Source organism: Lepisma saccharinum, chromosome 16 (genome assembly GCF_977018435.1).
Source record: "Lepisma saccharinum chromosome 16, izLepSacc3.1, whole genome shotgun sequence".
NCBI classification, from domain to species: Eukaryota; Metazoa; Arthropoda; class Insecta; order Zygentoma; family Lepismatidae; genus Lepisma; species Lepisma saccharinum.
The window spans coordinates 46505951-46533048 of NC_139244.1; the positions used below are offsets into that span (position 1 = coordinate 46505951).

The window sequence follows — 27098 nt, forward strand, 5'->3', positions numbered from 1 at the left end:
GACTGAAAGTTATATGCAAGTGAATGAATTCTAAAAATACATTGTACGTAGTTACTTGAAAACAATTTTAAATTTTGCATTCTCCCCGGCCGGTTCAAATCCGGGAACTTTTCTAACGTTGCAAGCGCCCCGGCGCCCACCCAGCGTCGAATGACATGGGTACCTGGGGGGAAACCCTGGAGGGTAAAGGCGGTCAGGGGCGTGATGCTGATCACATCACCCCCACTCACGACCGAATGAAGAAAGTGTGCGACGTTACCCCCACACCCCCTATACGCCTTCATGGCGTGGTGCTAAGCACAGGGGAGCACTTTTTTTAAAATATATATTTCGTATTTTATGTGTTATATATAGAACCAGGAAGTTTGGCAAAATGCCTCTTTTTATCTACTTCATATATTGATAAAATTTTTACGGATATACGTTTCTTATGTTGTTTCGAATGTTTTGGAAGCCTTTTCATTTTGCCTATTTTTGCCTATTTGGGACTCCACTGCCTATTTTTAATTATAATGCCTTTTTTTGCCTTTTTCAATGAAATTTGACATTTTTTTAAAAAAAAATGTGTATATAAATTATTTTTCTCCCAAAAAACGTTGTTGGCATTTATTTTTCTTCCGTTTATCATGTGAATAATTTTCGCCTTATTTAAGTAATATTGAACTCACGCATGTTTCAACATTGCTGAAGGAGAAAAGTGTGAGAAAAAAGTATTTCATGCTGAGTCAGGATATTGCCTTTCGGTTAACATTTCTTGTGCATGATTGACTGCTGAAGTGGACAGGTTGATTTCGAACACAAAGAAAATATTTCTGAAATCTCCCTCTCCAACCGAAAATTTCAGGAAGTTGCGATTGAGCTTAGTTTACCTCAGCAACCAGTCTTGACGAGATGGGGAACCTGGATATCAGCAGCTATATATTATGCTAACAACCTTCAAAAAATCAGTAAGGTGATCGATGCTCTTCCAGAAAATGAAGCGGCTTCAATTCGTGAGTGAAAAAACTCCTGTGCTATTCAAGTTTACTTTTGCACATTATGGTGCATTGCCAGAGACAATTACAATTATAGCATCCATGAAAATCTATGAGGAATCTATGCAGCAGATGATGGAAGTGCCAGGAGAAAAGGGGTCAGCTGTTGCGGAAAAGTGCTAACGGGTAGTGAGTGCAAATGAGGACTTGAAACAATTGAAAACACTTTGTGATATTCTAAAAGGTGAAAATGCTGTTACCAAAATGAGTCCAGCTACATTAGCTTGTTATATGTATGCTCCAATAACTTCTGTCGAAGTAGAAAGATCATTTTCTATTATGAAAAACATTCTCTCTGACAGACGACTATCAATGAATGTTGAGAACTTAAAAAGCACCTTGTAGTTATGTGCAATCAAGACGGAGAAAATTGAAATGCTCTTCCCAATTTAGATTTTAACATTTTGACAGGAATGATAGATAAAAGTAAGCGACTTCTAAATATGCCTTTTTTCGGTTTATTTTGCCTTTTTTTCATTTTTAGTGCCTATTTACCACATTATAAATGCCTTTTTGCCTGCCTATTTTAACGAAAATAAATGCCTGAACTTCCGGGCTCTAGTTATATATTTTGTATTTTGTGTGCTATATTCAGCACGTCAAGACTTGTATGTATGAGTATTCTGTGTGTGGTGTTGACATATGTGAAATGAATAAATGTACTTTGTGTTTAATATAATAAATAATAATATATAATTTTATGTATGTGGTTGAGTGGAAGAAAAGGCTATGTACGGCCTTAACTCCGCCATAAACAAGTCGTTAATAAGTAAATAAATAATAAATAAACAGCCACATGTAGAGCTTCAACAAGCACAATGAAGTTGTCAGTGATGATATTTTAGTAATAGCTTACCTAATAAAAGGTAATTCAAATTGTCATTGTAAAAATAATAGAACAAAGTATACCTACTATTTTCATTAAAAGCCGCAAATCGTATTAATTGTTTTCATAAATTCCTTTATGTTATTTTCATAAAGATTTCATATATAAATAGAAGAATGTCCTAACATCGAAAAATATTGATCAATAATAAATAATAAGTATGATAGCACATATATTACAAGAGGAAGGATTATCATCCCGGTTGGAAAGGAATCTAAGGAGGGGAAAATTTCTTGGGTCCCCCTTCTGTTTAATTCGAACACTGCAAAATGGCGCTGCCCAAAGCAGGGGGGGGGGGGTCGGAACTGGCTGGGAGATTTTGGGCTCTAAATCCCTACGCAAGATTATTTTTCGGGGGGAGCTGGAATTGTAAAGGTGGATAATGCACAGCTGCTTTCAAGGAGGGTGGCATACACAATAAGGTATCTCGTATATTTAAAACTTTCCACTATCAAAAATGGCAACCGCGGGCCATACTAAGGGGAGTTTTCATTTTACTCGTGAATATATGCAAACATGAAACCACAATGCAAATGAGCAGTCATTCACAGCGTGAGGCTGGTTGTGTGACGTAAAACCGAGAAAATCTGCAATTGAATAAAGCGATTTCACGCGTCATGCAAGTTCAATAGTAATTTCATCACCCAAATTCACAGCAACACATTTGCGCCAGTCCTAGGTGTTGGAGGCGTGTTCTTGGAACGATTTGGCAAGAAAAAGAGAAGGAAAATGAGACACGCATAGCGAGACTGTCATTCTCCCTAATAATGTCGTCTACGTGCCCTAAAGGCAAAGATTAACTTCCTCTGTCAAAGTTCTGCGGCTGTGATTCCACAGCGTAATTATGCAAACTCATGTCACTTTTCTTCTCGGAATGTGTAGTCTGCTGTTCAAGGGTAGACGATCATGGTGCAAAGTGTAGGTTAGGTTGCCTTGTATTATGCGTGTTGTGTCTTACAGTCTTACTCTTACTTATAATCTCAGCCTTTCTGGCATTGATCAAGTCACGTAAAAGCTTCAAAAGAAAGCTCAAAAGCGATTATAACACCATTAAGCCTTGTTTCCATGATATGAAAAACTCAATATGCTGACCAAGGCAGAAATTTATATTATTTTAAAACATAAACTAAACGTAACGTTTCAACCTTTTAGCAACATTTTAGAACATTCCAGCAGGTGGCCTTCCCTTGTCAACTGTACTTTCACATGACAGGCGATTTAGCTAAACATTTCCAGAAACAACTTTCTAATTATCTTGTGTCTGGAGGGAAGTGATTTTTGTGTATATACATCTTCCTGTTTTGTACCTTGTTTCATTTGTACTTGGTACAGAGTCTGATGAAGACCTTGCTAGAAGGTTGAAACGTTACGTTTAGTTTATGTTTTAAAATAAAATAAATTTCTGCGTTGGTCAGCATATTGAGTTTTTCAAAAGAGATCTATTCGGACAGCAGCAGAATGAAAACTATTCAGTAATTTTTGGTTCAGTGGGATACACAAATATTACTCGGGAAATTGTCCATGATAATAGGTCTTTTCTACTGGATAATGGATAATAAAACCTTTTTCTACTCCCACAAAAAAAGGCGATAGTTATGCTGGAGAGTTCAAATGAACTAACTGATCTCTAACTACGGACTAGTTTTTAGGTCTTTTCTACTCTTACGGCGGGCGATCTATATGCTGGCAAGGGAAGTGGGGAGCCGGACACCAGCGGTGGCGCCGAGAGTTACGACGTCGAGGGGAGGAACTACTACGCTCACCTCGTTCTAAAGAAGACTGCCACTTCCCTTGCCAGCATATAGAGCGTCCGTCGTAAGACTGGAAATGAACTATAATTTCATTAATTGTTCTCTTCCATCCTATGTATTTCAAAGAATTGATTTATACGTATGAGTGTAGACTGTAGAGGTTGTCAGGAGCTTCCTTGGTGATTTCTTTCAGTTCTTCAAACTCTCATTGAGTAAAACAGAGATAAGTAATAAACATGGTGATGGACAATTTGCTTGAAAATACATCTTACTCTACTAGTATTTATGTTGTGACTACTATTAAATGAAATTCAAAGGACCTGTAAGCAACTTATAGGCCCCTATTATTAGATGAAAGTTCAATCTGTTTACTCACATCTGTTTTTTGGTCTGTTTTTATTTTTCATTTTTTAAAAATAAAATAACTTTGCTATCATTAGGACAGCGTACAGCGCTAAGGGTACCGGGTTCGAATCCCGGCTTGGGCATTGGTGTTCTTCATGAGTATTCCTTCATTAATTTCATTATATCGTCACTCATCCTGATCTTCGCGATTTGCGAAAACTGGCAGAAATGTGAAGTAAAATTAACCAAATCAAATTAAATAGACTTATGGTCATTTCTGTGTTAAATTTACTATTACACCGCCTAAAATTGTCCTTGCATCCTCTATTTTTTTTAAATATACAAATCTCTTTTCTAGAGGTATAGGATCACTGAAAATAGGGATGCTACGGGGATTAAACCCTTCCTTTTGGACGTATGTATATTTTATTGGAGATTTGCTCCATTATCCTACTCAAAATGGCGTCAAAATACTTCTTCAGCAGCTGAACCTCCACTTAAACACCGTCTGGGTGTGTCTACAACTGGAGGGTAAATATGGGAGAGTTGGATACTGATAGCCGATATCAAGAATGTGTGGATTCCTATCTCTACACTTCGTGAGGGGACTTCCCGGTAGTGTGGCGACTAACGCTCTTGATTTGCAGTCAAGGGAACTCAGGTTTGATATGCAGTGGAGACACATTTCACGATGGTTCGGAGCTCACTTTAAACTGTGTCCACAATCCCTATTAGCCTATCAGACCTTAGGGTGGACGTAAACTTTACTTTCTCAACCTAGCAGTATCTTCAGGTGCAATGAACAAGTAATATAATTTGCTCTTACTTGTCTTACATTCATAGGCTACAGTAAGATGATCGCCTTATGTAACGGACGTGAACACCTAACTATATCAGTTTTCAATCAGGATGTGAAAGTGTGTATAGCGGTACGGGGTAGAGAGTCCCAGATATTTATTGTTTGACGTCACGACTCATACCCCCATCTCGATCTTACCTTGAAATATTTTTTGATCTCGGAGACAACCGACTGTGCTCGTGCATAGAAAATCCGCTTCTTCATGGACGTCACTACTGGCAATTTGCATCATCTTCCCTCGTTTCCAACTCACGAACGGAACTATCTCCAGAAAATAGTTGCAGAAATTATCTTCAAAAACCTTGAAATTTCGCAAACATGACGCAATGAAAGTACACACATTCAGTGTGCGCATTGACGGGAGAAGGGACATAAATCAAGAGTATTTGAAAATAAAATCCTTAGAAAATTATTGGGGGCTAAAAGGAATGAGACAGGTGAGTGGAAAAGGTTACATAATTTTGAACTGCATAATTTGTATTCATGTCCAGATATTATGATTAAATCAAGAGGACTTAGATTGGCAGGCCAGGTGGCACGAAAGAGGAGTTTACAGGATTCTTGTTGGGAAACCTGATGGTAAGAGACCTGTAGGAAGACGAAGACGAAGATGGAGGGATAACGTTGAGTTTGATCTAAAGGAAATCGGTAAGGATGGAAGAGATTGTATTGATCTTACCCAGGATAAAGACAGATGGAAGGCTTGTCTTGCTGCAGCCATAAACCTTCGTGTTTAAGAAGCCTAGACAGTTACTTAGTTAGTTAGTAGACTTAAGGGAGTTTTCAAACCTAAGCGACAAGCGACACGTGTCGCTTGGAAACGAACCCTCAGTAATAAACTCAACCGAACCGAAGCGACAGAGAAGCTGCACATGTCGCTTGGGTTGTTTGACTTTCGTTATTTAGCGTCGCTTTTCTGCCACTTTCGGCTAATCGCGGTTATGAGGATGAAACTGATGAAGGGACACTCACAACGAACACCCATACACAGGCCGGGATTCGAACCCTGGACCCTTGGCGTCGTAGTGCGCTGTTCTAATACTAGTTATAATAGCATAATATAGTAATAATACACATGTCGCTTGGACCGGGCTGTGGAGTAGTTGGTTTTAACAGTTGATTTGTAGTAAAATTCACAAGTCTGTAAATTTTCGATTCCCACCATCGGCAAGAGATATTTGACCTGCAGGCGAAAGAAGAGATGCTGTCTCGGAACGTAGTGTAAGAATAAGTATAGTTTAAAGCACTAGATAGTGGATAATGTCCTATTAATATTGCATGCTAATATAGAACCATTGACACTGACATTGAGAGATTTATTGTATTTAGTAGAACAACAATCTTTTATTTAAAAGAATAGTGAATCCTGGAAATCTTAAGTGTGAATACATACTCGAGTTCATTAGAAAGCATGTTGAGTACATAGTGTTTAGTTTACCATTTCTTCTCTCGAGCAATTTTTTTCTTCATCTTTCTAAATCTTTAATTTTGGCAATTGTATGGAAAATAGCAACACTAGATATTCTCCTACGACGTATTCCTCAAGTCTCTAGTCCATATTTTTAGCCTGTATGCTTTTCGCAATGCCTGATGGGATTAAAACGTTGCGAACAAGTACGGTAAATACACAATTTGGAATATTGACGCGAGTTGGCATCACTGCAACTTCTTCCAGTGTATGTTTATCTGCTCGTAATTCTGTGGTCACGGCCATGACGTCAACTACTTAAGTGGTTAGTAGTTTACGCGCACTTCAGAGAGAGATCATTGTTATTGGAACCCAACGAGAGTGACAGAAATGGCGGGAAACCCACGCAAAATGTCCAACACAGCATATTTTCAGTTTGCCAACTCATTCCAATCGTTAACCAATGCTAGTTAGGTGAGGTACGCGGTTATGATCGATTTCTGCATCAAACTATGCGTCTTGGCTTGGCAAGCAAGGGTGCTCGCAGGATTCTTTCTCAGGGAGAACAGAGTCATAGAAACTTTTATTATTATAATTATTAATATTATTATTGATATTATTACTGCTATTATTATTATTATTACATTACTATTCCTACTACTATTTATGTTGTCTTTAAATGACATACATTGATAAGCTTAAATGTAACAGTAAAAAAAAGGTAAAGTGGTGCTTAGCACCACGCCATAAAGGCGTATAGGGGGTGTGGGGGTAACGCCCCACACTTTCGTGATCCGGTCGTGAGTGGGGGTGATGTGATGTGAAATTGTAGAGATATTTTATAACAAAAAGTATTGTTTTCTGTGACTTGCAAGCCGTAAGTTACAATTATTATTATTATTATATTATTTATTATTATTATTATTATTATTATTATTATTCGAATTACATTAACTCTTTCCAAAGGGCACCCATGTTGGCAAGTAGTGGCGTGCCCAAAAGGGTGTTGGTGGAGGTTTTAACCCATCCTTTCGCCCAGTATTACAAAAAAAATGACCGTCAAAGCTAGGAAAAGATGGCAAAATGAAAGCTGACTACCAGAAAAAGTGTATATATATCCCCTCCCTTTCGAAAATCCTGGGCACGCCACTGTTGGCAAGAGCTATATGAAACTACAAATATCTTTCTTTCCAGAAGTGGTCGATACGGGTTTCCTGAAATAAACGATTCAATTAAAAAATTGTATGCTGAAATGTTATGCTGTATATCGAATACGTGTAATCAGAAAAAAAAGAAAAGTTTTAGTGAAGGGAAGGGAAGAAGATAGAAAGGATAAATGAGAAAAAGAATGAAGAGAAAGAGAGAGATGGGGAGATAAAGAGAAATAAGGTCAGGTTCAGGCGTTGTAGTCAGGTGTTGACATAGGCGTAACTTGGCGGGGGCAAGGGGGGACACTTACTTCCCCCAAAATTCAGGTTTGTTTATTAAAATTTACAAGTTGGAGACATGAGAAGCAAAGTAATAAAGAGTAATATTTGTGATTTCGCAAACGTCACAGTTATTTAGCAAATAATCCTGGATGCTGTTTTTATGGGATGGATAACTTTTCGATTCTCTTTCCCCAAATTTAAGCTCCAGGTTTGATTCTACCCCCTCAAAATTAGGCCCCAAGTTACGCCCATGTGTGTAAGTGAGAGAGAGGGGGCAATAGAGAGTAAGGAGTGAGAAAGAGAAAAACGAAAAAAAAGCCGACACAGAGATGGGGGAGGAGAGAGAGAGAGAGAGAGAGAGAGAGACAGAGAGAAAATAGAAGATAAATAAATCAGGGAAGTGCGAGAGCGGGGAGGGAGAATGATAGAAGAGAAATAAATAAGCAATAGAAGGAGAGAGGGAGAAATAAATAAGGGGAAGAGAGAGAAAGAGAGGATGAAAGAATGAAATGAGACATAAAACTGGAGGGAAACATAAAAGAAAGAAATTATCAAGTAGAGAGGAAAAGAAAAAGAGAAGAAAGGGTTATAAATAAAACGGAGAAGTAAAGAAACGATAAACAATTTTCTCTATTCCACTGGAGGGGGGATCAAGTGACACGTTTTGATCCTGGGGGCTTACTTAATCACATAGGCGTGTGCACGGGGGGGGGGGGGCGGCAAGGGGAGCAGTTACCCACCTACAAAATGTTTCCACTTTCTTTTCTTCGCAATAATCCAATACATAGTAGCTTCACATATCAACTAGGCATGGTATCTTCGAAAGAATTTTAAAAGAAACAGTACAGAAACCCCTATCAGCATTAATGTCAGCAGGATTTTTTTTTCAGGAAGGGGCAATCAAAGTAATTTTCCGGAGCTGTGGGCAAACATAGGCCCTGTAGGCACAGACGTATGAACGAGGGAGAAGAGGAATGCGATGATGTGGTTCGGCTGTGATTCTTTTAAAAGCAGCAGTGGTTTATTTGTTAAAATATGAAAAATATAGCCTTTACAAACTAGAAGATACCATATTGCTCCAATCTTCTCATAATTATTAAGCACATTAACATGCATTTAATCCCCTTGTTATTCGGCAACTGTCGACGTAAAACAAACGAACAGAATCACGAAGTAACTTAAATATCGTATCTTCCTTCCATGTTGAAATCATATTAGTTTAGTAAACTAAGTTTGCAGAGTGCCTTTAAAGCATAGCATTTTTTTAACGCCATACAAAAGAATAATCTGTTAAACCGTATTCTGGGATCATATATTTTTATTGATTCTGCATGGGGGGACAAGTCGCAAGACCTGAATGAACTATGCACGCCACTGCAATCTCCAGTCTCCTGTTCGTAGTTACGGCAGAGAAAGGAAACAAATATCAGCCATACTGAAGTAAAAGGAATATACAATGAAAAATACATGAAACATAATGCCGCCCCCTCACCCTCTTTCGTTGTTTTGAACTTGCATGGGCTTGAAATAAGCCTCGTCTTTTTTAAAGGGTTTAATATTGTTTAATAAGATCCCTGTACACTATACATTTCTAAGTGAAAATATTAGGCAACTGCCCCCTTGTCCCTGCGGAAGTCTTTAGAGCGGGAAAATAGTTAACGAAAACTCAAATATTAACCACAAGACCACATGTATTAATACCAATTATGATGTGTGCGTTACATATCATTTGTGAGTGCATAATTTGAGCTCTTTCCCAGCTTCTACAGGAATCGCATGGACGCTAGTCTTCAAAACACCCATCGGTTTCCGGAAATTTTCTCCTGTTTTTATTGGTTTCATGCTCTCTTTCTCTGTGGAAACTACATATCAGAAAGAGTTCAGCGTTTTATTGTAGCGATGACAGGATAAAGAAGGGGCACAAAAGCCAGAAATGCACACAATGCAATCCTGGCAGCGAACGACATTTCCTGTATCGTGCTCTGCTTCCGCTCAAAACATAAGCTGTCATCTCTTTCAACTGTTGGTTGTGAGAGCGAGCATCGGCGACTGAGTAACAGTAAATAAGAATAAAGCGACATAAACAGACACAGAGAGAGAGAGGGAGGAGAAGAGAAAGGATAGAGAACATAAATAAAGAAGCGAGACAGAGAGAGAGAGAGAGATAGAGAGAGAGAGAAAGAGAAGATGAATAAAGATGCGAGAGAGAGGGAGAGAAAGTGTGTGTTTGTGTGTGTGTGTGTTTGTGTGTGTGTGTGTGAGAGAGAGAGAGAGAGAGAGAGAGATAGAGAAAGGAAACAGAAGAGAAATAAGGAAATGAGAGAGATAAACAAGGAAAGAGAGAGAAAGAGAAAGACAAGAAGAAAACATAGAAGCAAGGAGAAGGGAAGAAGAAACACGCAATTTCACGGTGACAATTGTACATCGAGTTCAAAGAAATCTCACAGGAGCAGCCTGGCAAAGAATACAACTATGAATGGTTCAGAGACAAGTATAATCTCCCCGGTGGCGTAGTGGTAACGTCGTCGCCTTGCAATCATGGGGGTTCCTGGTTCGATATCCGGTGCAGGTGCATAGGATCTCATTTTAAACTGTAGGTCCAGTCCCGACCACGCTTTCTGTGCATAAAGTGGACTTAAAAACAACAACTCAAACTCAGCCAGATACCGGTTTCGAATTTCGATAACAGATGGTGTTTTCCAGAACACCGTAGGCTCGTGAACTTGTACACTTCTGAAACTCAATGAGTGAGTAGCATATTTTTGATTTGATTTGATTTGCTTTATTTTACTTCGCTTTTTGTGCCACTTTTGGCTAATTTTACGAAGATGGGGATGAGTGAGGATATGATGAAATTGATGAATGGACACTCACAAATATCCATGCCCAGGTCAGGCTTCGAACTCGGGCCCCTGAGTGAGTAGCATATGAAACAAGCTGGACACGTGTGTTGTTTTGAATGTTATAGCATAGAGTGCTATACGTGTATAGGTAACTCATACAGTGGACTTGTTATTACGGAACTCATCGCTTCAATTACTGGGTCACTGTTATTTTCAACTTGTTTGATGAAGCAAGTTTTCTTTGTGATATTTATTTCTTTACACGGTGAGGACGAGACGAAATTTCACATTCCCCTCCAGTGCAAAGAAACAGGGGAGGCAAGACAAATATATATCAGGGAAATGAATGAAGCAAATATTGAGAATATAATGACAACCGCTATTAGGAGGGAGAGACCGAGAGGGGAGGAGGCGCAAATAAAGAATCTGGGAACTTTCCTGCACTATGTCTGGGCAAAGAGAGCAAAGAAACTCAGTGATGATAGCAAAAATTTGTGAAAGGGGGCTGCTAAATAAATAAAGAAATTTGAGAAAATTTAGGAGTCACTCAGGTAACAGTGCAAGTGTAGTGAAAAATGGAAATGAAAGACGGTGTTTGTGAGCTCCCAAGCGGTGTAAATGTGGAAGTAGACTGAGAGCAGGAAGGGTGTAGGAAAACTGCACTAAAATTTTTAATCCTTTACAGCTGTACAGGCTCATACTTGAAATATATTCTATTCTACTTTAATATTTGGTAGTTATGTAAATTCTACGTGGTGTCAAACTGTTTCTCACGCCTTTATTTGAGTCCTTATTTGAACTCTTTTCATCATTCACATCAATATAAGATTTGCGAAAGGAAGACTTCAGAAGATCCTTCTTGTGCTACCTTCTATACTCTGTCCCGGGAATCTCTGGACCAAGCAACCGAATGTAGTGCTCGAGAGGGTTCTACCAATGAACACGTTCAAGGGAATGGATCTGCGTGGAGGAGACAAGCGACTACAGTTCTAGTCTTCACAGCAGCGTGTACTGCTTCGCTCCGCCCATTCTCTCCCCCCCTTACTGCTCCATAGATTCCCGGGATAGAGTATAGATGATTGAGAGAACGATGGTAAATATGTGGTTACATTACCATTCTATCGTCACTATCGAAAGATTAGGAAAAAGGGGGAGATAATTTGCGTAACAGTTTTCTTGGAACTGCGGAAGGAAGCAGGAAAAGCATCTTTCCGTATATGGAAGAGTAATCTTTCCGGTTCCGATAAAGACGAAAAACCTTGAAGTATTAAGTCATCGTGAGATTTCTGTGGTATAGGTGTTTCCCCGTTCTCTCTCGTGCAAGAAGTTCAGATCTAGATATATTGGTTCTTGGCTCAAACTTTCATATCGGAGACTCAAGGTCAAATGTTGGATGCTAGCTTATCGGTGTGGAAGGAAACCGGTTGCAGAGTAGCAATTATATTTCCTCACAAATAATGAGCATTGTACTCCGAGCAGTTCCACACCAGGATATGATACATTCACAAGCACAGGCGTGCGCAGACCCTCTGATTAGGGGGGGGGGGGGCAAAAGCTTTGATGAAATTTCAGTAGGGAAAGAGAAACCTCATTTTATCACTGTTTTAGTTTCATTGAATGTATATATAATCCAGCATAACGAATAAATAAATTGTTTCTGAAATGTGCCGCGCTCCTTCTCCTCCAAACAATTGTTGATTTAGTGTTTTAAGTCCACTTTATGCACGGTAAGGTTAATCGGGACTGGACCTACAGTTTAAGCTGGGATCCGAACCACTATGTGCCTCCACCGGGTTCGAACCCGGGACCCCTTGATTACAAGGCTCCAAACAATTGTGTTCATGCACATAAGATAAAACGGTTTAGCAAGAAGAATCTGAAGTGCTTAGTAGTTGTAATTTCTCTCTCTGGTAATTTACAAATGCATTACAGGAAACCAAAAAATTGCGAGCGAAGCGAGCAAGGAAATTTTTCGACCCAATGTTTGCTAACTGAAAACAACATTCATTTAATATGACAAAAAATTTCATGGGGCGCCATGACATTCTCTTCTACATTTTTTTTTTCATTTAGATCGTTTGGCGTCCAGGGCAACTTCCGACGCCCTCTAGCTACGGACCTGAAGTTGATATGACTGTAAGAAAAGCAGGTATTGCGAGGGAAACGAGCAAGAAAATTTTACGGAATGTATTTTCATTTGTATCAAATTTGATATTCAGGGGGTCAATTGCCCCTCTGTGTCCCCCTGCAGGTGCTCTTGGCAGTCTGGAAGAAATAATGCAAGAAAGACGCGAAAACTAATTTCATCTTAAGAATCCTTTTGTCCTGCTACTCTTAAATTCTACAAGTCTTGCTTTCTTTTACCTCAATGTTTGCCCCCGTCTTTCCCCTTTAGAATTGATTTTCGTCTAAGGTTGGGGAAGGGCAATGTCTCATATCCGTAGTTGCTTTGAACTTTAATCGGCTTGAAAATACTTAATCGTTTAATAACGGCGCTAAGATTCCTCTCCACTAAATTTCTAGGTGAAAGCACAATAATGTAGGAGGGACATGGACGTCTGGAAGGGGGAGCAAGCATGGACATACCTCTCCTTTAGAAATCGAATGTCGACCTAAAAGTGTATATTTCACACGTATAATTTGATTTATAATAATGCGATAATTTCAAATTCAAGTGGTGTCTTTTCACTGTTGTCGGGGTAATATTCCCCATGGAAAAATACCGTGCTTGTCCCTGCGTGGAAAAAAATTGCGGACGTCCATGATTAGGGGGCGCAAGTGCCCTCCTTGCCCCCCCCGTGCGCACGCCTATTTTCACAAGACCAATACGTTGGTAGAAGCATATGTTTTTTAGCATTTAAGGAAGACAGATTTTCTATTTTACTATGAAATTTAACAACATATAGCATTTTAACATGCAAAAGAAGGTAATTTATAGTCTATATTTCAGCCTGAGGGCCTTCCCGATGTCGAAGTGGTAAGTAACGTCCCTGCCTTGTATTGAAGTGGTTCCGGGTTCGATACCCGGTGGAGGCACAAGTGGTTCTGATCCCATTTCAAACTATAGATTCAGTCCCGATTAGCCTTTCTGTTCACAAAGTGGACTTAAAAGTCTGAGATTGTATCACACAAAGGTGCACTAAACAGGTGCCTAAAGGAAAGTGGCATAGACAGAAAAAAAGGCTAAAAACTATTTCCAATGAAGAAGATAATATCTCTTAAACATACGATATTAGAGCAACCGATTTTTTTTATGTATAAAGTACTTACTTTCTGCAACACATGTTGATATGTGTTGAAAGAGTTGGTGCAGGCAATAGTACGGAGCGAGAGAGTCTGCAAGATGGCCGACGATAGGGAGTTGCCCTAGCTCGTGTAAGCTTCGTTAACCATTAGCTAAAAATAGAAGCATGTTAAATAAGCTAACAAGCGTCTCATTAAAAGACATAAAATACTTTCCACGGAACTGGTATAAAGTTTCAATGAACGTTCTGTGTACTTTTACAAACCTGGCAAATTATAAAAAATCACTGTTTATCTAAAAAGTAAAAAAAACGCTCGTTTGAGGTGAGTTTTTTGTTAGGAAAATGCAAACTTTATTCATAAAAAGTATTTATACATGTTAACACAGCACGTTTTGTTACACCCAGGGTGCGAAATCCTGGAGGGTCACAGGGGGACTCCCCCCCCCCACCAACAATCTTGGCCTAAAAAATCCCCCCAGCAAAAATTTCCGGGAGGGGGGAGTTTTTGTTTGACAACAAAAGACAAATAAATTAATTTTGACTTCAAATATACTAAGGATAATATCGAAAACCCACACAAGATAGCGTGATTGTGAGTGTTGAATGCTTTATCTCTTTCAAAAGACCATTAACATATCTACAGCACAATAACAACACAAGCACAATAAAAGTAATACAAGAATGCAAGACGATGCCTCCCCGATGGCGCAGTGGTAGCGTCCTCGCCTTCTAATCAAGGGGTCCCGGGTTCGATATCCGGTGGAGGCACATAGTGGTTCGGATCCCACTTTAAACTGTAGGTCCAGTCCCGATTAGCCTTAATGTGCATAAAGTGGACTTAAAACACCAACTCAAGAATGCAAGACAAATATAACTATGAAATCTAATTGATTTATATTAATAAATAGAAGCAAAAACTAAACACAAACTTGTACATAATTAAACTGTTTCAACTATTTTGTATTTATTGGCATTTTAACCAGTTAGTAAAGGATGTATACTTTGCTACTTTATAAATATCTGATATATTTAAAGTAACAAATTAATTTCTTAATGTGTAATCAATAACTTAGTAATTTACTTTTATATTTAGTAGCATTATATATATATATTAGGAAGGATAAATAAAAGGAAGGAGGGGCACAAGGACCCTTGTGATTAAGATCTTCCTTTCCCCCACCAACCTTTAATTATTTCGCACCCCGGTTACACCTATGTGTACAAAACAAAAGAAAGCTTTGTAAAATATTTGAGCTGCCAAAGATGGTATCTTCCTAGCGATTCTTGTTCATTGCTGATTAACACAGTATCATGTTCTTCTGCATCCTTCCTAGAGTGCCGATGGGAAGAAATGGATGTCCTGGAATACCGTCTGGGATTCTGGGTAGTGTGCACGTGACTTCCTGGTAGCTAGGCAGCGATAGGTGCCCTTATCTTCTGGTCCCACGTCTCGCAGCAAGAGAATCGATCCTCTCGAATGAGGCGATACTCGAATGCGGTCACGGTAATAGCTGTAGATATTGTTGTAGTTATAATATCGATCCTTCATCCTGTCCCACACTACATTCTGCAAAGACAAAGTTAGTTTAAGAAATGATCACTTCAGGCAGTATTCATGAGTGTAAGAAATGAAACAGTTATACATATTTAAGCCATTATAATTTTTTTTTTTCACCTATTCACAGAATTTATGAAGCAGGCATTTGGGTGGTAATAATCGGAGCGTGGTGGAGCGTTTTCGTTAAAATCCCTAAAAGAAACGTAACAAGAGTGTTTGACTGTACACAGTGTGTCAAAAGTCACGATTGGAAGATGATATACTATCATTATTATGAAATAAAGTGCGGTAACCAATGCAGAAACTGTACTGAACCGAACAAGATACATCAAAGAGTGAATACCTGTAAGAATTAAAGGACGTGGCTTTTTCTATCGGATAACATGACTCCTAACCACGATATTGGGACGGACCTCTATCGGAAAACAGACGAATTATAACCACGGAACGTATGTGATTGTACAAAGAAATGTAAATGAATTTCCTATTGAACTGTAATTGGTAAATATCAAATAGCTCTACTTTATAATATTTGAGATAAGTAATATGCGAACTTTCTATTAAATTTACTTTTCCACTATCAAGTGGAAAACCAACATTGCTTAACCGAAATACTACACAAAAAATGTTCCATTTCGCTTTGAAAAATCAAGATTAGGAGTACGTTACCGGACGAGGGCGTCCATGGGATTTAATGGGAGTGGGGACCAATCAAAGATTTTTTTCCAGGGTGCAAGCAAGACACCCCCCCCCCAAAAACACTGCTTCAGTTTGAAGTTATTATGTTCCTGCAATCATCTTACTTGTAATTATCAGCCCTTTACAATAATTAACGCAAATTACTGTAGCTGATATGAAATTGCATGTGAAATTAACATTTTAGATTAACATTAATTTTTCAGAGGGTAACGCCTCTTGCGCCACCCCTCCGGACGCCCATACTACCAGACGTCTTTATCCTCAGATTCTACTTTTCGGCATCCGAAAGGAATTTTTTTAAAAAATCGTAAATGTTCTACATTTGAACATCGCACAATTAGCATCAAGAGATTAGATCTTTCAGTTCGAGGAACAGAAAATTAAAGGAGAAATTAAGAGACATTGATATCTGGAAAAAGTGTACTTGAAAATTCATGAAGTTGTGTTATTGATTACTCGTTTATGAATTTTGTAGTTATTCAAGAATTCGTTTCTCTTTAAGTATTATTTTTGAACTGAAAATATGAGAGTTTCACATTATTTACTAGGTAACATTCATTATTATATTATTTACAGTGGATGATTGAGTTTTACTTTTGCTTATAGTGGTCTGATAAGTTAGAATGGGATAGGCCCACAATTCATCACCCTTCTGTTGGCACATCACTAAATTTCAGAGGGTGCCAGGTAGCACTGTTTACTGGTCTATAAACATTCCACACTCGGAAGTTTTAACCACAGAATGCCCCAACTGAAATCCACAAAAACCACAGCGGACATGAAAAAAAGCATTAAACCATCTTCGATGCATCATGACTTAACGCTTTCCTGTCACCGGATGAAATGGAAGAAGGGCTTCTGGAAAAAAATCTCAAGGCTTTCCGTTGATGACACAACAATACTTGGGTGCGGTTCTGCAAAACGGACAATGGAAACATCACCCTTCTTTTTCTTCACTGCACGGAATGCTAAACTCGCCCTGACTGCGGAATTAGCTTGATGAAAGGCGTTACTGCAAAAACGACACGAAGAAGAGGAAGAATGGTTCCTTTTTTTCTTACTTCCGGTGCGAAATTGCTGTTTGTAATTATGACCCATTCCCTGAAGGAAAAAGAAGCCGACAAGTGCGTTTCCTCGCAGTTCCCTCAACAGTCAATGACGCATGACCAACCAACCCTTCGGTGATGTTTAGGAAAACCCCAGCACCTCGAGGGCGCTTCTAAGGGGGGCTTATCAAGAAAACCTACGTTATTAATTCCTGTCATATGTAATGCTACGCACTTAAAACATATCCGCTTATATTGAGTACCCTGCCTGCAGCGCAGGACCGTACCCAGGATTTTTTTAGGGAGTGGCCAGATCCCAAAATGTGGAACAAAGAGAAGGGCCGATAAAAATGCTCTTGGATTTATTTAGTTTATTATACGTCATTTTTCTGCTATTTTTGGCTACTTTCGCGACGATGGGGATGAGTGATGCTGAAATTGATGGACCACTCACAAGGAACACCCTTGCTCATTTATTTATTTATTTTATTTATTTATGCAAGTATTATCCTGCTGAAAAACAGCTGGCTGGCCTTAGTACAGCAGTACGTATACATGTAAATACAAAAAAGTCATAAATTTATAATACAAGATTGAATGATAAAGATGTGACTGTACAAAAGAAATACTAAATACAATAAGAGGTACAATAAAATATGAATGATATATACATTAAAGCATACATGATAAGTCATTAAATTTGCCTGATGATTGATTAAAATACAATTGATCTTTAGGCTCGTTGGAAATCATTATAACTACTGACTATGAAGTTTAGAAACTCATTATATTTATAATCTGTAGATGTTGTCAGTAACGACCCTTTAGTGCGTACTCGATACGGCGTAGCTCGTATAGATTTTTTGAATTTGAATTTGAATTTAAAATTGTGGGAGCGTCAGCACTTAGGCTATTTTGCTCCCGTCACTTTATACGGGGGCCAGCCCCTTATCATTACAAATAACAACTCTAACGTTGCATAACTAAAAATCTTAAAATCTTCTGACTTCTGTTAAAAGCTGAGGCTGTAAACGGGCACTCAGCACACACAAGGACAAAAAACAGGACAACACACACAAAATTATACTGGCCACAGTGCCAGTCGCCAGAGCCTCGTTAGTCTGTAGTCCAGGGTGCACTACGTGGAAGTGAGGTTGACTTTTGGGCACCTACGTGGAAGGTACCCCTTACACCCCTAGCTCGTACAGATATTCTCGATAAAAGCGTAGGGACAGAGTAGTAACCTTCAAAAATTTTCGCAACGAATTTTATATCATTTCTATTTCTTCTAACTGAAAGGGATTCAACTTTTAACTTATTCAATAGGTTGTCATAACTATAAAATAATTTAAACAGTTTAAATCTAAAATATAAATAGGAAGTAAATGTCTTTGGTATATTCTCAATGATGTCACATTTTCCAACACCACAGGAAAAATTCCACGTCACAGAACTGAATTCCAGAATGGGTCTGACAAATGCCATACACATAACTAAGAGAAGGTGGAGGTTATTCAGATCTTGCCATTTGTTTATGACCCAACCTGTCAGTTTTCTACTTGTTGACACAATATGATTAAGATGCACCTTAAAGCTAAGTTTCCTGTCAATAAAAACCCCAAGATCCTTAACATCTTCTACAAGACTAAGATTCACATTGTCTATGTTATAATTGTAGAAGGAGTGCTGTCTCTTGCGTGAGAAGGTCATTGCAACTGACTTAGACAAGTTGATAGAAAGTTGATTATTATCTAACCACTTCTTAATTGCATTAATGTCCGTTTGTAGTTTATAATGGTCATTCACATCATTAATCTCTGCATACAGCTTAAAGTCATCTGCATAAAAAAGACATTTCGAATAATTTACATCTTCTATATCATTTAGAAATAAAATAAACCAAAGGGGACCCAGGGGAGACCCCTGAGGTACACCTTTGTTGATAATACCAGGTTTGGAAAGAGCATTTTGAAACCTGACTTTAAATAATCTGTGCCTAAAATAATTACTAAACCAGTTACAATAAATCGGTGTACAACCATAGTTGCTAAGTTTAGCAACCAATGTTTTATGGTTCACAGAATCAAAAGCCTTAGACGATCTAGGTAAATAGCATCTAATTGGTGTCTATTGCTAAAAGCCTGAGAGATGTCAGTTAAGAATACTGAATGATTAGTACTTATTGATCTCCCAGCCATAAATCCATGTTGGTTGATACTAATCTTATTCTTAAAATTAAAATAGAGTGATTTGAAAACAATTTGTTCAAACAACTTACTAAAAATATTAATAATTGAAATAGGTCTAAAATTAGATACCTCAGTGTTTCCTCTCGCTTTTGGGATAGGAATAATTGTTACTTCTTTCCACATTTTAGGGTATGTACCACTTGATAGAGACCTGTTGAAGATGCTGCACAAAACAGGTGCATGTAAATTACTGCACCCCTTGAAAATATAATTAGGAATGCGTTGAATGCCGGAATCACTTCTGGGTGATTCATACCGGGATTCAAATCCTGAATCCCTGCCGTCGTAGCGTGCTGTGCTACCACTCCGCCAAGGCAGTCGGCAAAATGCTGTTGAACTTATTAGAGGTATTCAGCAATGCCATGGTAGTATTGCAGCTAGTGCGATACTCAATATTGCCACACAATTGTAGAGTGGCAAGGCAATTGATTGATTGATTTGTTTAATTTTACTTCGCTCTTCTGCCACTTTTGGCTAATCGCGAAGATGAGGATGAGTGATGATACAATGAAATTGATGAAGGGACACTCACAAACACCCATGCCCATGCCGGGATTCCCCCCGACCCCTGGCTTCGTAGTACGCTATGCTAAGCACTCGGCCACGGAGGCTGGCAGAGCAATAGTAAAGTCCAAAGTTACTGGAAAAAATCAACTCACCGGGACACCCCTTCGATGCAATGCTTATTATAATAATTAAAATAAAGAACATGTCTGATTCTGAGTTTACAAAATAAACGAGACATTTTCGCAACACGACTGCAGTCCGAAAAACGTCCGGACAGTGATTAAAAACGATGGACTGTTCCGACTACGTTTGGTTATAATACAGAAATTACTCAATATTGCGGACTGCAGACTTTTGGAGCCTGCCTCTCTCCACAACAAACCCATTCATTTGCGGTATGCAAGGACGAAATCGAAATTCTTGTAAAATCTTAAAAATTGTTATTTTCGAAGAATTCCATGGGTTCACTTTCTAATATTTCGTTCTTCGAGGGTCCCCTCGGTACGAGCCTGCTGCAGATAAATAATGTGAGCGCAATGATAGGTCTTTGTAGCACTACATATTTGGTAACGTCAACGTCAAGCTACGCTGCCATGCAAAAAGAATGGGAGGGGTTGTTTTCAGTCAGCAAATATACTCAAAGAAGATATAACAAAGCGAAAGAGAAGGAATAGTACGAATAGTAAGTGAAGGCAGATATAGAGAGACAAAAGAGAGAAAGGGAAAATAGATAGAGAAACAGAAAGACATAAAGATATAATCTGATATTAAAGTAGGAGAGAGAGGTGGAAAAAGAGTTACAAAAAAGAAAAAGAGAATGAAGAAAGAAAGAAAGAAATGAAGAAAAAGAGTAAGAAAGAAAGATATAGAGAGAACAAAGAGAGAAAGAATAGATATAGTGAGAGAACAAAGGAAGAGAAAAATTTGATTTTTTATATTTAGCGTCGCTTTTCTGCCACCTTGGCAGATGAGTGATGATATGGTGAAATTGATGTAGGGACAATCACAAGGAACACCCATGGCCAGGCCGGGATTCGAACCCGGAACCCCTAGCGTGGTGTGCTAACCACTCCGCCACGGAGGCCTGCAGAGAAAGAAAGACTGTGACTAGCCTATCATGCGGTGCGGTAGTCATAAAGAAAGAAAGGGAGAATGAAGAAATAAATAACGGAAGAAAATAAAGAGTTAGAGAAACATAGTGAGAGAAAAGATATATAGAGGGAAGACAGAAATAAAGAAAAGATAGCAAAAGAGAAAGAAAGATGTAGTGAGAGAATAAAGAAAGAGATAGAGAGAAAAGGGGAGATAGAGTCAGAAAGAAAGGAAAAGAGAATGAAGAAAGAAAATATAAGAAACAGAAATAAAGGATGGATATTAAAGAAAGAAGAAGAGTAAGAAACAAGATGTAGAAAAGAGAGAAACAGGGGAAAGCAGAAAGAGTAAAAATGAACACCGAATCAGGTATTATCTGGAATATTTCGCCAACCTTCGAGCCCAACCGATTGATTTGCAAAAATCTTTTGTATTCCTTATATTCCACCTCTATAGAGCCGATAAGCACTAAGTGTAGCGAGAACAACTTCCGATAAAGGAAGTTAAATCCAATCGACCTTGAAAGATCAAGAACTAGGTATTGGTTTTGCAACTGTGCTCCAATATTCCAATTGCAGGAAGTAAGTACTTTCCAGGGTTCAGTGACGAATTAGCATTGTAATATTCACAGAATCATGAATTATGGCAAGGAAGATCGCAGCTTATAAGTTCCAAGAAACCTACTACGTGAAGAAGACTCAGCAACGCTTTCGATATGAATTAGTCCAGGGATTACCGACCAGCAGGAGTGAAAACTTGTGTTCTGCGCCAGTGGGTGTGGCATGACGTCATCGAGCAGCCAATACCCATAATGACGTAATTTATTCATGTTCCATGTGGGTCGTGATAGCTCGTACACTGACAGGTGGGCCGCTTCTCGACATACGTTAAGTCAGTGTAAGAATTAATGGGGGGGAGGATGCCCCTCCCCCCCAAAAGAATATCCCAGCAAATACATAAAAACTATTTTTATCCCTACCGGGGATGAATTTACCCTCTCAAAGAAAATGGAATTCAGAGCATATACGAGTATACCATTTCTAAACACACACAACTGAAAAATCATTCGTGTCTATTAATGTTCCAGTCATAGGCGTAACTTGGCAGGGGCAAGGGGAGCGCTTGCCACCCCTCCCCCAATTTTCAGGTTTATTAAAATTTACAAGGAAGAAAGTAATAAAGAGTAATATTTGTGATTTTCCAAACGTTATTTAGCAAATAATTCTGGATGCTGTTTTTATGGGATGGAAAACTTTTCCGAGTCTCTTCCCCTAAATTTAAGCTCCAGGATTGATTCTACCCCCTCAAAATTAGGCCCCAAGTTTAATTCTGCCCCCTCAAAATTAGGCCTAAGTCCGAATCAGCCCCTCAAAATTAGGCTCGTCTGATTCTGCCCCCTCAAAATTAGGCTAAAGTCTCATTCTGACCTCTAAAAAATTAGGCCCAAGTCTGATTCTGATCCCTCAAAATTAGGCTCGTCTCATTCTGACCCTTAAAAAATTAGGCCAGTCATCAAAGATTTCCCTGCCGAAAAGTATGCAGCCTTGTGGAATAAGGGACACCATTCTGCAACTGGCCAACGTCAACAAACGTCTATTAGAGTGCTCACAAGAAAGTTGCAGGCAGGTTAGAACTTGGCAATAGGAATTTAGTCAAGTTTTCGGCGTAACTATTTCGATAACTCTTGCATGAGTTAGGGATTTCTTAGGTCCGCTTTAGACGAAATCATTTTCCTTAGCATTTTTCTTAACATTTATGACGTGACCAAAAATCTACCGTGTAAAGTGAGAACTGTTACGGGATTTCAGATGCCATGGCATATTTCATGACATTTCTCAAGGATAGGCTCGGTCCGAATCATTTTTCGTAGCGTAACCAATCAGAAGCGACCTCATGGTCACGAGTGCAAATGTCATGGCGGTTGCGTGAGATGGAAACAACGTATCACTTCACACTTTTAAGCGACGATAACTATTCAATCAAGTGGAATATCGCTTCGTATTAAATGTCTTTAGGTAGAGAAGAATGGCGCTGATTAAATATGTACCTTACAACGTTTACTGTACACGTATGGAAGAATATTTTAGTCGTTTCAAATATAAACACCGTGCACACAGCATTGACGGTGTAACTCAACGTGCCTTTCGTGCTGTATGTATTGTACATTGTAATTGAAACAGCTAACCGAAATGTTCCATAAAATGTTTTCGTGTAAAGTACTATCTGTTGGTTGGTTGGTTTGCTGTTTTAAGTCCATTTTATGCACAGTAAGGCTAATCGGGACTGGACCTACAGTTTAAAGTGGGATCCAGTATTATCTGTTGTAAGATTTTTGGAAGGATATACGTAGCATTTATGCTAGCAAAAATGTTAAAGGAAATGCTTTCGTCTAAAGCCGGCTTTAGAATGTAAACGTGCTAAGGGTTTCTAAATTAAGTAAATATCATAAGATTTATTGACCTAGGTTAAATCCAATATTCTAAGGTACTAAAAAAGCAAGGCAGTAGTTTAGTTTACTCCCTCCCAAGCGGTTGGTGCATTGGGCATTGTCTTTGTACACGAAAGAATGCAAAATGTACTGTTTTAAAGATGAAGTAGTGTTCTACAACGAATCGTCAATGAAAAATTATATTCCACACAGAATTCATAACTGACGACACAAATTTACCATTTTTTGACTTTGAAAGTTTACCAATGTTTTAGTTTAGAAATGAAACAAATAATAAAAAAGATTTGTCCAGAAATCCATTCGAGAGTTATAAGCAGATTCCAGAGAACGTGCGCTTTTGATGTTTGGCGGAAAGAGTGGGGGGCAAACAAACGTAAGTACTGTATCTATTGTATGGCTGCCCTTATCATGTCGGGAATATGCTAAAACCCTTTAGAGATTTACCCACGTCCATATATGCCGTGTGCATGAGGAACACATAACACAGAAAAATCTACTTACTCACATTCTTATTACAGATCAAGAGGACTGATTAGAACAAATTACTTTTGTTCGGGACTGTATGATCCCGAATAAACATTTTTTTGTGAAGAAAGTTTATTATTTTCGAGCTTTCCACTAATATGATGAAATTTATGACTTTGATGGATTCGAACCCGGAACCCCTGGCTTTACTGCGCTGTGCTAACCAATCCGGGCACTCCGCCACGGAAGTTGTCGGCAGACCTCTTCTTGGTTACGCCCTTATATTGTATGATATTTTGATATTTCCTTGGAAATAAACGCAATATTCTCATTTCGTGTTTTCTGCCTGTGCGTATGTGCCATATACGCGTACTTCTGTCTTAACCCTTAGTACTTGATTGAGTTGGTATTTTAAGTCCACTTTATGCACAGTAAGGCTAATCGGGACTGGACCTACAGTTCAAAGTGCATCCCATGGGATCCGAACTACTATGCGCCTCCACCGGGAATCGAACCCAGGACACCTTCATTACAAGGCAGCGACGCTACCACTGCGCCATCGGGGTTCGGGGAGGCCCTAACCCTTAGTACTATATAGAGCTAAGAATACATCAATCTTGACAAGTACGGAAAGTGCAATAGGCCTAATGCGTGTCACGTTAGCACTTGTGACTAACTTTTATATCAGGCCCATATTCACCAACTATGATAAGCTGTAGTTTAGCGTGGACGTCCTAGGATCGAATCCTAGGCGAAGTGTGTTTGTCTTAAGTACTTTCCATAGGCGTGCGAAAACCCTCTGATTAGGGGAGGGGGCAAAGCCTTGATGAAAGTTCAGCCGGGAGACATAAGCATGGGCGTCCGGAAGGGGGGGCAAGGAGGGGCCGTGGCCCCCCCCTGGAAAATGAAAGTCAATCAAAAAATATGTATTTCACACATAAAATTTCATTTTAGTGACAATAATATGTGTTAATTATTGCATTAACTCCATAAATTCAAATTAATGCAATGTTTTTTAGGGAACAACACTATTTTTGGGGAAAATTTGCCATCGTTTGCCCCCCCCCCCTGGAAAAAAATACCTTCCTTGCCCCTCCCTGGAAAAAATCCTGCGGACGTCCATGGACATAAGCCTCACTTTATCTTATCCTCCAAACAATTGTGTTCATGCATTTAAGGCAAAAACGGTTTAGCAGCAAGAGCCTGAAGTACTTAGTAGTTATAACTTCTCTCTAGTCTCTGGTAATTTACAATGCATTACAGAAAACAATAAAATTGCGAGCGAAGCGAGCAAGAAAATCTTTAGATCCAAATTTTTGCAAACTGAAAACAATATTGATTTAATATGGCAAGAAAATATCATGGGTCGCAATGGCATTCTCTTTTACAATTTTTTAAAAATTTAGACCGTTCGGCGCCCAGGGCCAACTCCCGCCGCCCCCTAGCTACGCTTATTGATCATTATTGATTAACTTGGTGTATAAGTCCACTTTATGCACAATAAGGCTAATTGGGACTGGACCTACAGTTTAAAGTGGAATCCGAACAACTATGCGACTCCTCCTCCGGGTATCGAACACGAGGACCTCTTGATTACAAGGGGATGACGCTACGCTACGGCTCTGAACTTGACAAGACTACAAGAGAAGCAGACACTGCGAGCGAAACGAGCAAGAAAATTTTTAAGAAATGTATTCTTATTTGTATTAAATTTGATATCGAGGGGGCCAATTGCCCCTCTGTGCTCTCCTGCAGGTGCTCTTGGCCGTCTGGAAGAAATAATGCAAGAAAGACGTGAAAACTAATTCCATCTTGAGTATCCTTTTGACATGTTACTCTTAGATTCTGCTAGTATTGCTTTCTTTTACCTCAATGTTTGCCCGCCTTGATTTGATTTCCGTACAAGGTTGAGGAGGGACAATGCCCATTGCACCCCTCCTTCCCCCGTAGTTGCTTTCAACTTTAATCGGCTTGAACATACTTTTTTTTCTTTAAGAGTATAATATCGTTTAATAACGGCGATAAGATTCCACTACACTAAATTTCTAGGTGAAACTATAGTAATGTAGGAACATGGGCGTCTGGAAGTAAGGGGGGGGGGGCAAAGATGGCCACCTCCCCTTAGAAATCGAATGTCAACCTAAAAGTATATATTTCAGACGTATAATTTGATTTCAGTCGTGGTAATTTACATTACATAATTTATTTCAAATTCAAGTGGTGTGATTTGAGGGGGCAACACTATTATCGGTGTAATATGCGTGATGGAAAAATATCTTGTTTGTCCCCGTGGAAAAAAATCTGCGAACGTTTATGATTAGGGGTGCAATTGCCCCCCTTTCCCCCCGTGCGCACGCCTATGGTACTTTCAATCATTCTCATTGTCGCGAGAGGCATAAAAGCGATGTAAAATAAGAGAATACAAGCAAAAAATCTAGTAGGTAGCCACGTGCAGCTGATCTGTAAAACCACTCACTGCAAATGCGCGACCAGCAGACCGAGGCGACACAATGCACGCTACTGAGAAATGGCCCAGTCCGAGTGACCCGCAAGTTAAATGCTAACTCGTACACGTATCGCTTGTCGCTTCTACTTTCAAGTTATATAGCGATGTTTGTGTTCCGGAAAGTGTTACAAACAAGCATTATTCCTAGGGGTCGTAAGTTGACCTAAATAATCTAAAAAAAATGGCCCATAGGATTGCCTTAAAATTATTAAATAACGACCTAAAAATGGTAAAAATTCACCTAAAAATTAAATTTTTGTTCTTAAAATGAAAGCTGGATTTTTATTAATTACAACAAAGTAGTTGAATAATTAGACAAAACCCGTTGTTTGGTGTTTTAAACTATTGAAGCAATGGAAAAGAAAGCAATTAAGTGTTAACGTAGTTTTCTTTATCTTTCCCTCAAGGTTTTCCTTGGAAGTCATTTACTTTCTTTCAGAGTGGGCCTTGGAAAAATAAATTTACCACAATTAAATATTTAATCCATTCGCAAACTTTCAGTTAAAAATAATAATATTGTGCATTTCCATCCACCGTATTTTCGATTAATGGCAAACTTGCTAAAAGACCATGTCAGAAAATTTTAATACATAAATTATGCTAGCAAAAGCATTTAAAATTCATGAAACGACAGGAGAGAAGAAAAATAAATCTCAGAAATGAAGAGCAATGCAATAAAGACGCCAAAAGATACTGAAAAATGACCTTAAAAGCCTAAAAGGCCGA

The 27098-nt window shown here is 38.8% G+C and overlaps 1 protein-coding gene across 1 annotated transcript in view; it reads right to left on the bottom strand.

The window, feature by feature from the left end:
• Positions 1-14639: 14639 nt before the first annotated feature.
• LOC146000055 (uncharacterized) overlaps positions 14640-27098 on the bottom strand; it is a 29775-nt gene continuing 17316 nt past the window's right edge. The window contains exon 2 of the mRNA XM_083137378.1: positions 14640-15368. Within this exon, the coding sequence (XP_082993504.1) occupies positions 15132-15368 (237 nt within the window). The 3' untranslated portion in view covers positions 14640-15131. The remainder of the gene's footprint in view (positions 15369-27098) is intronic.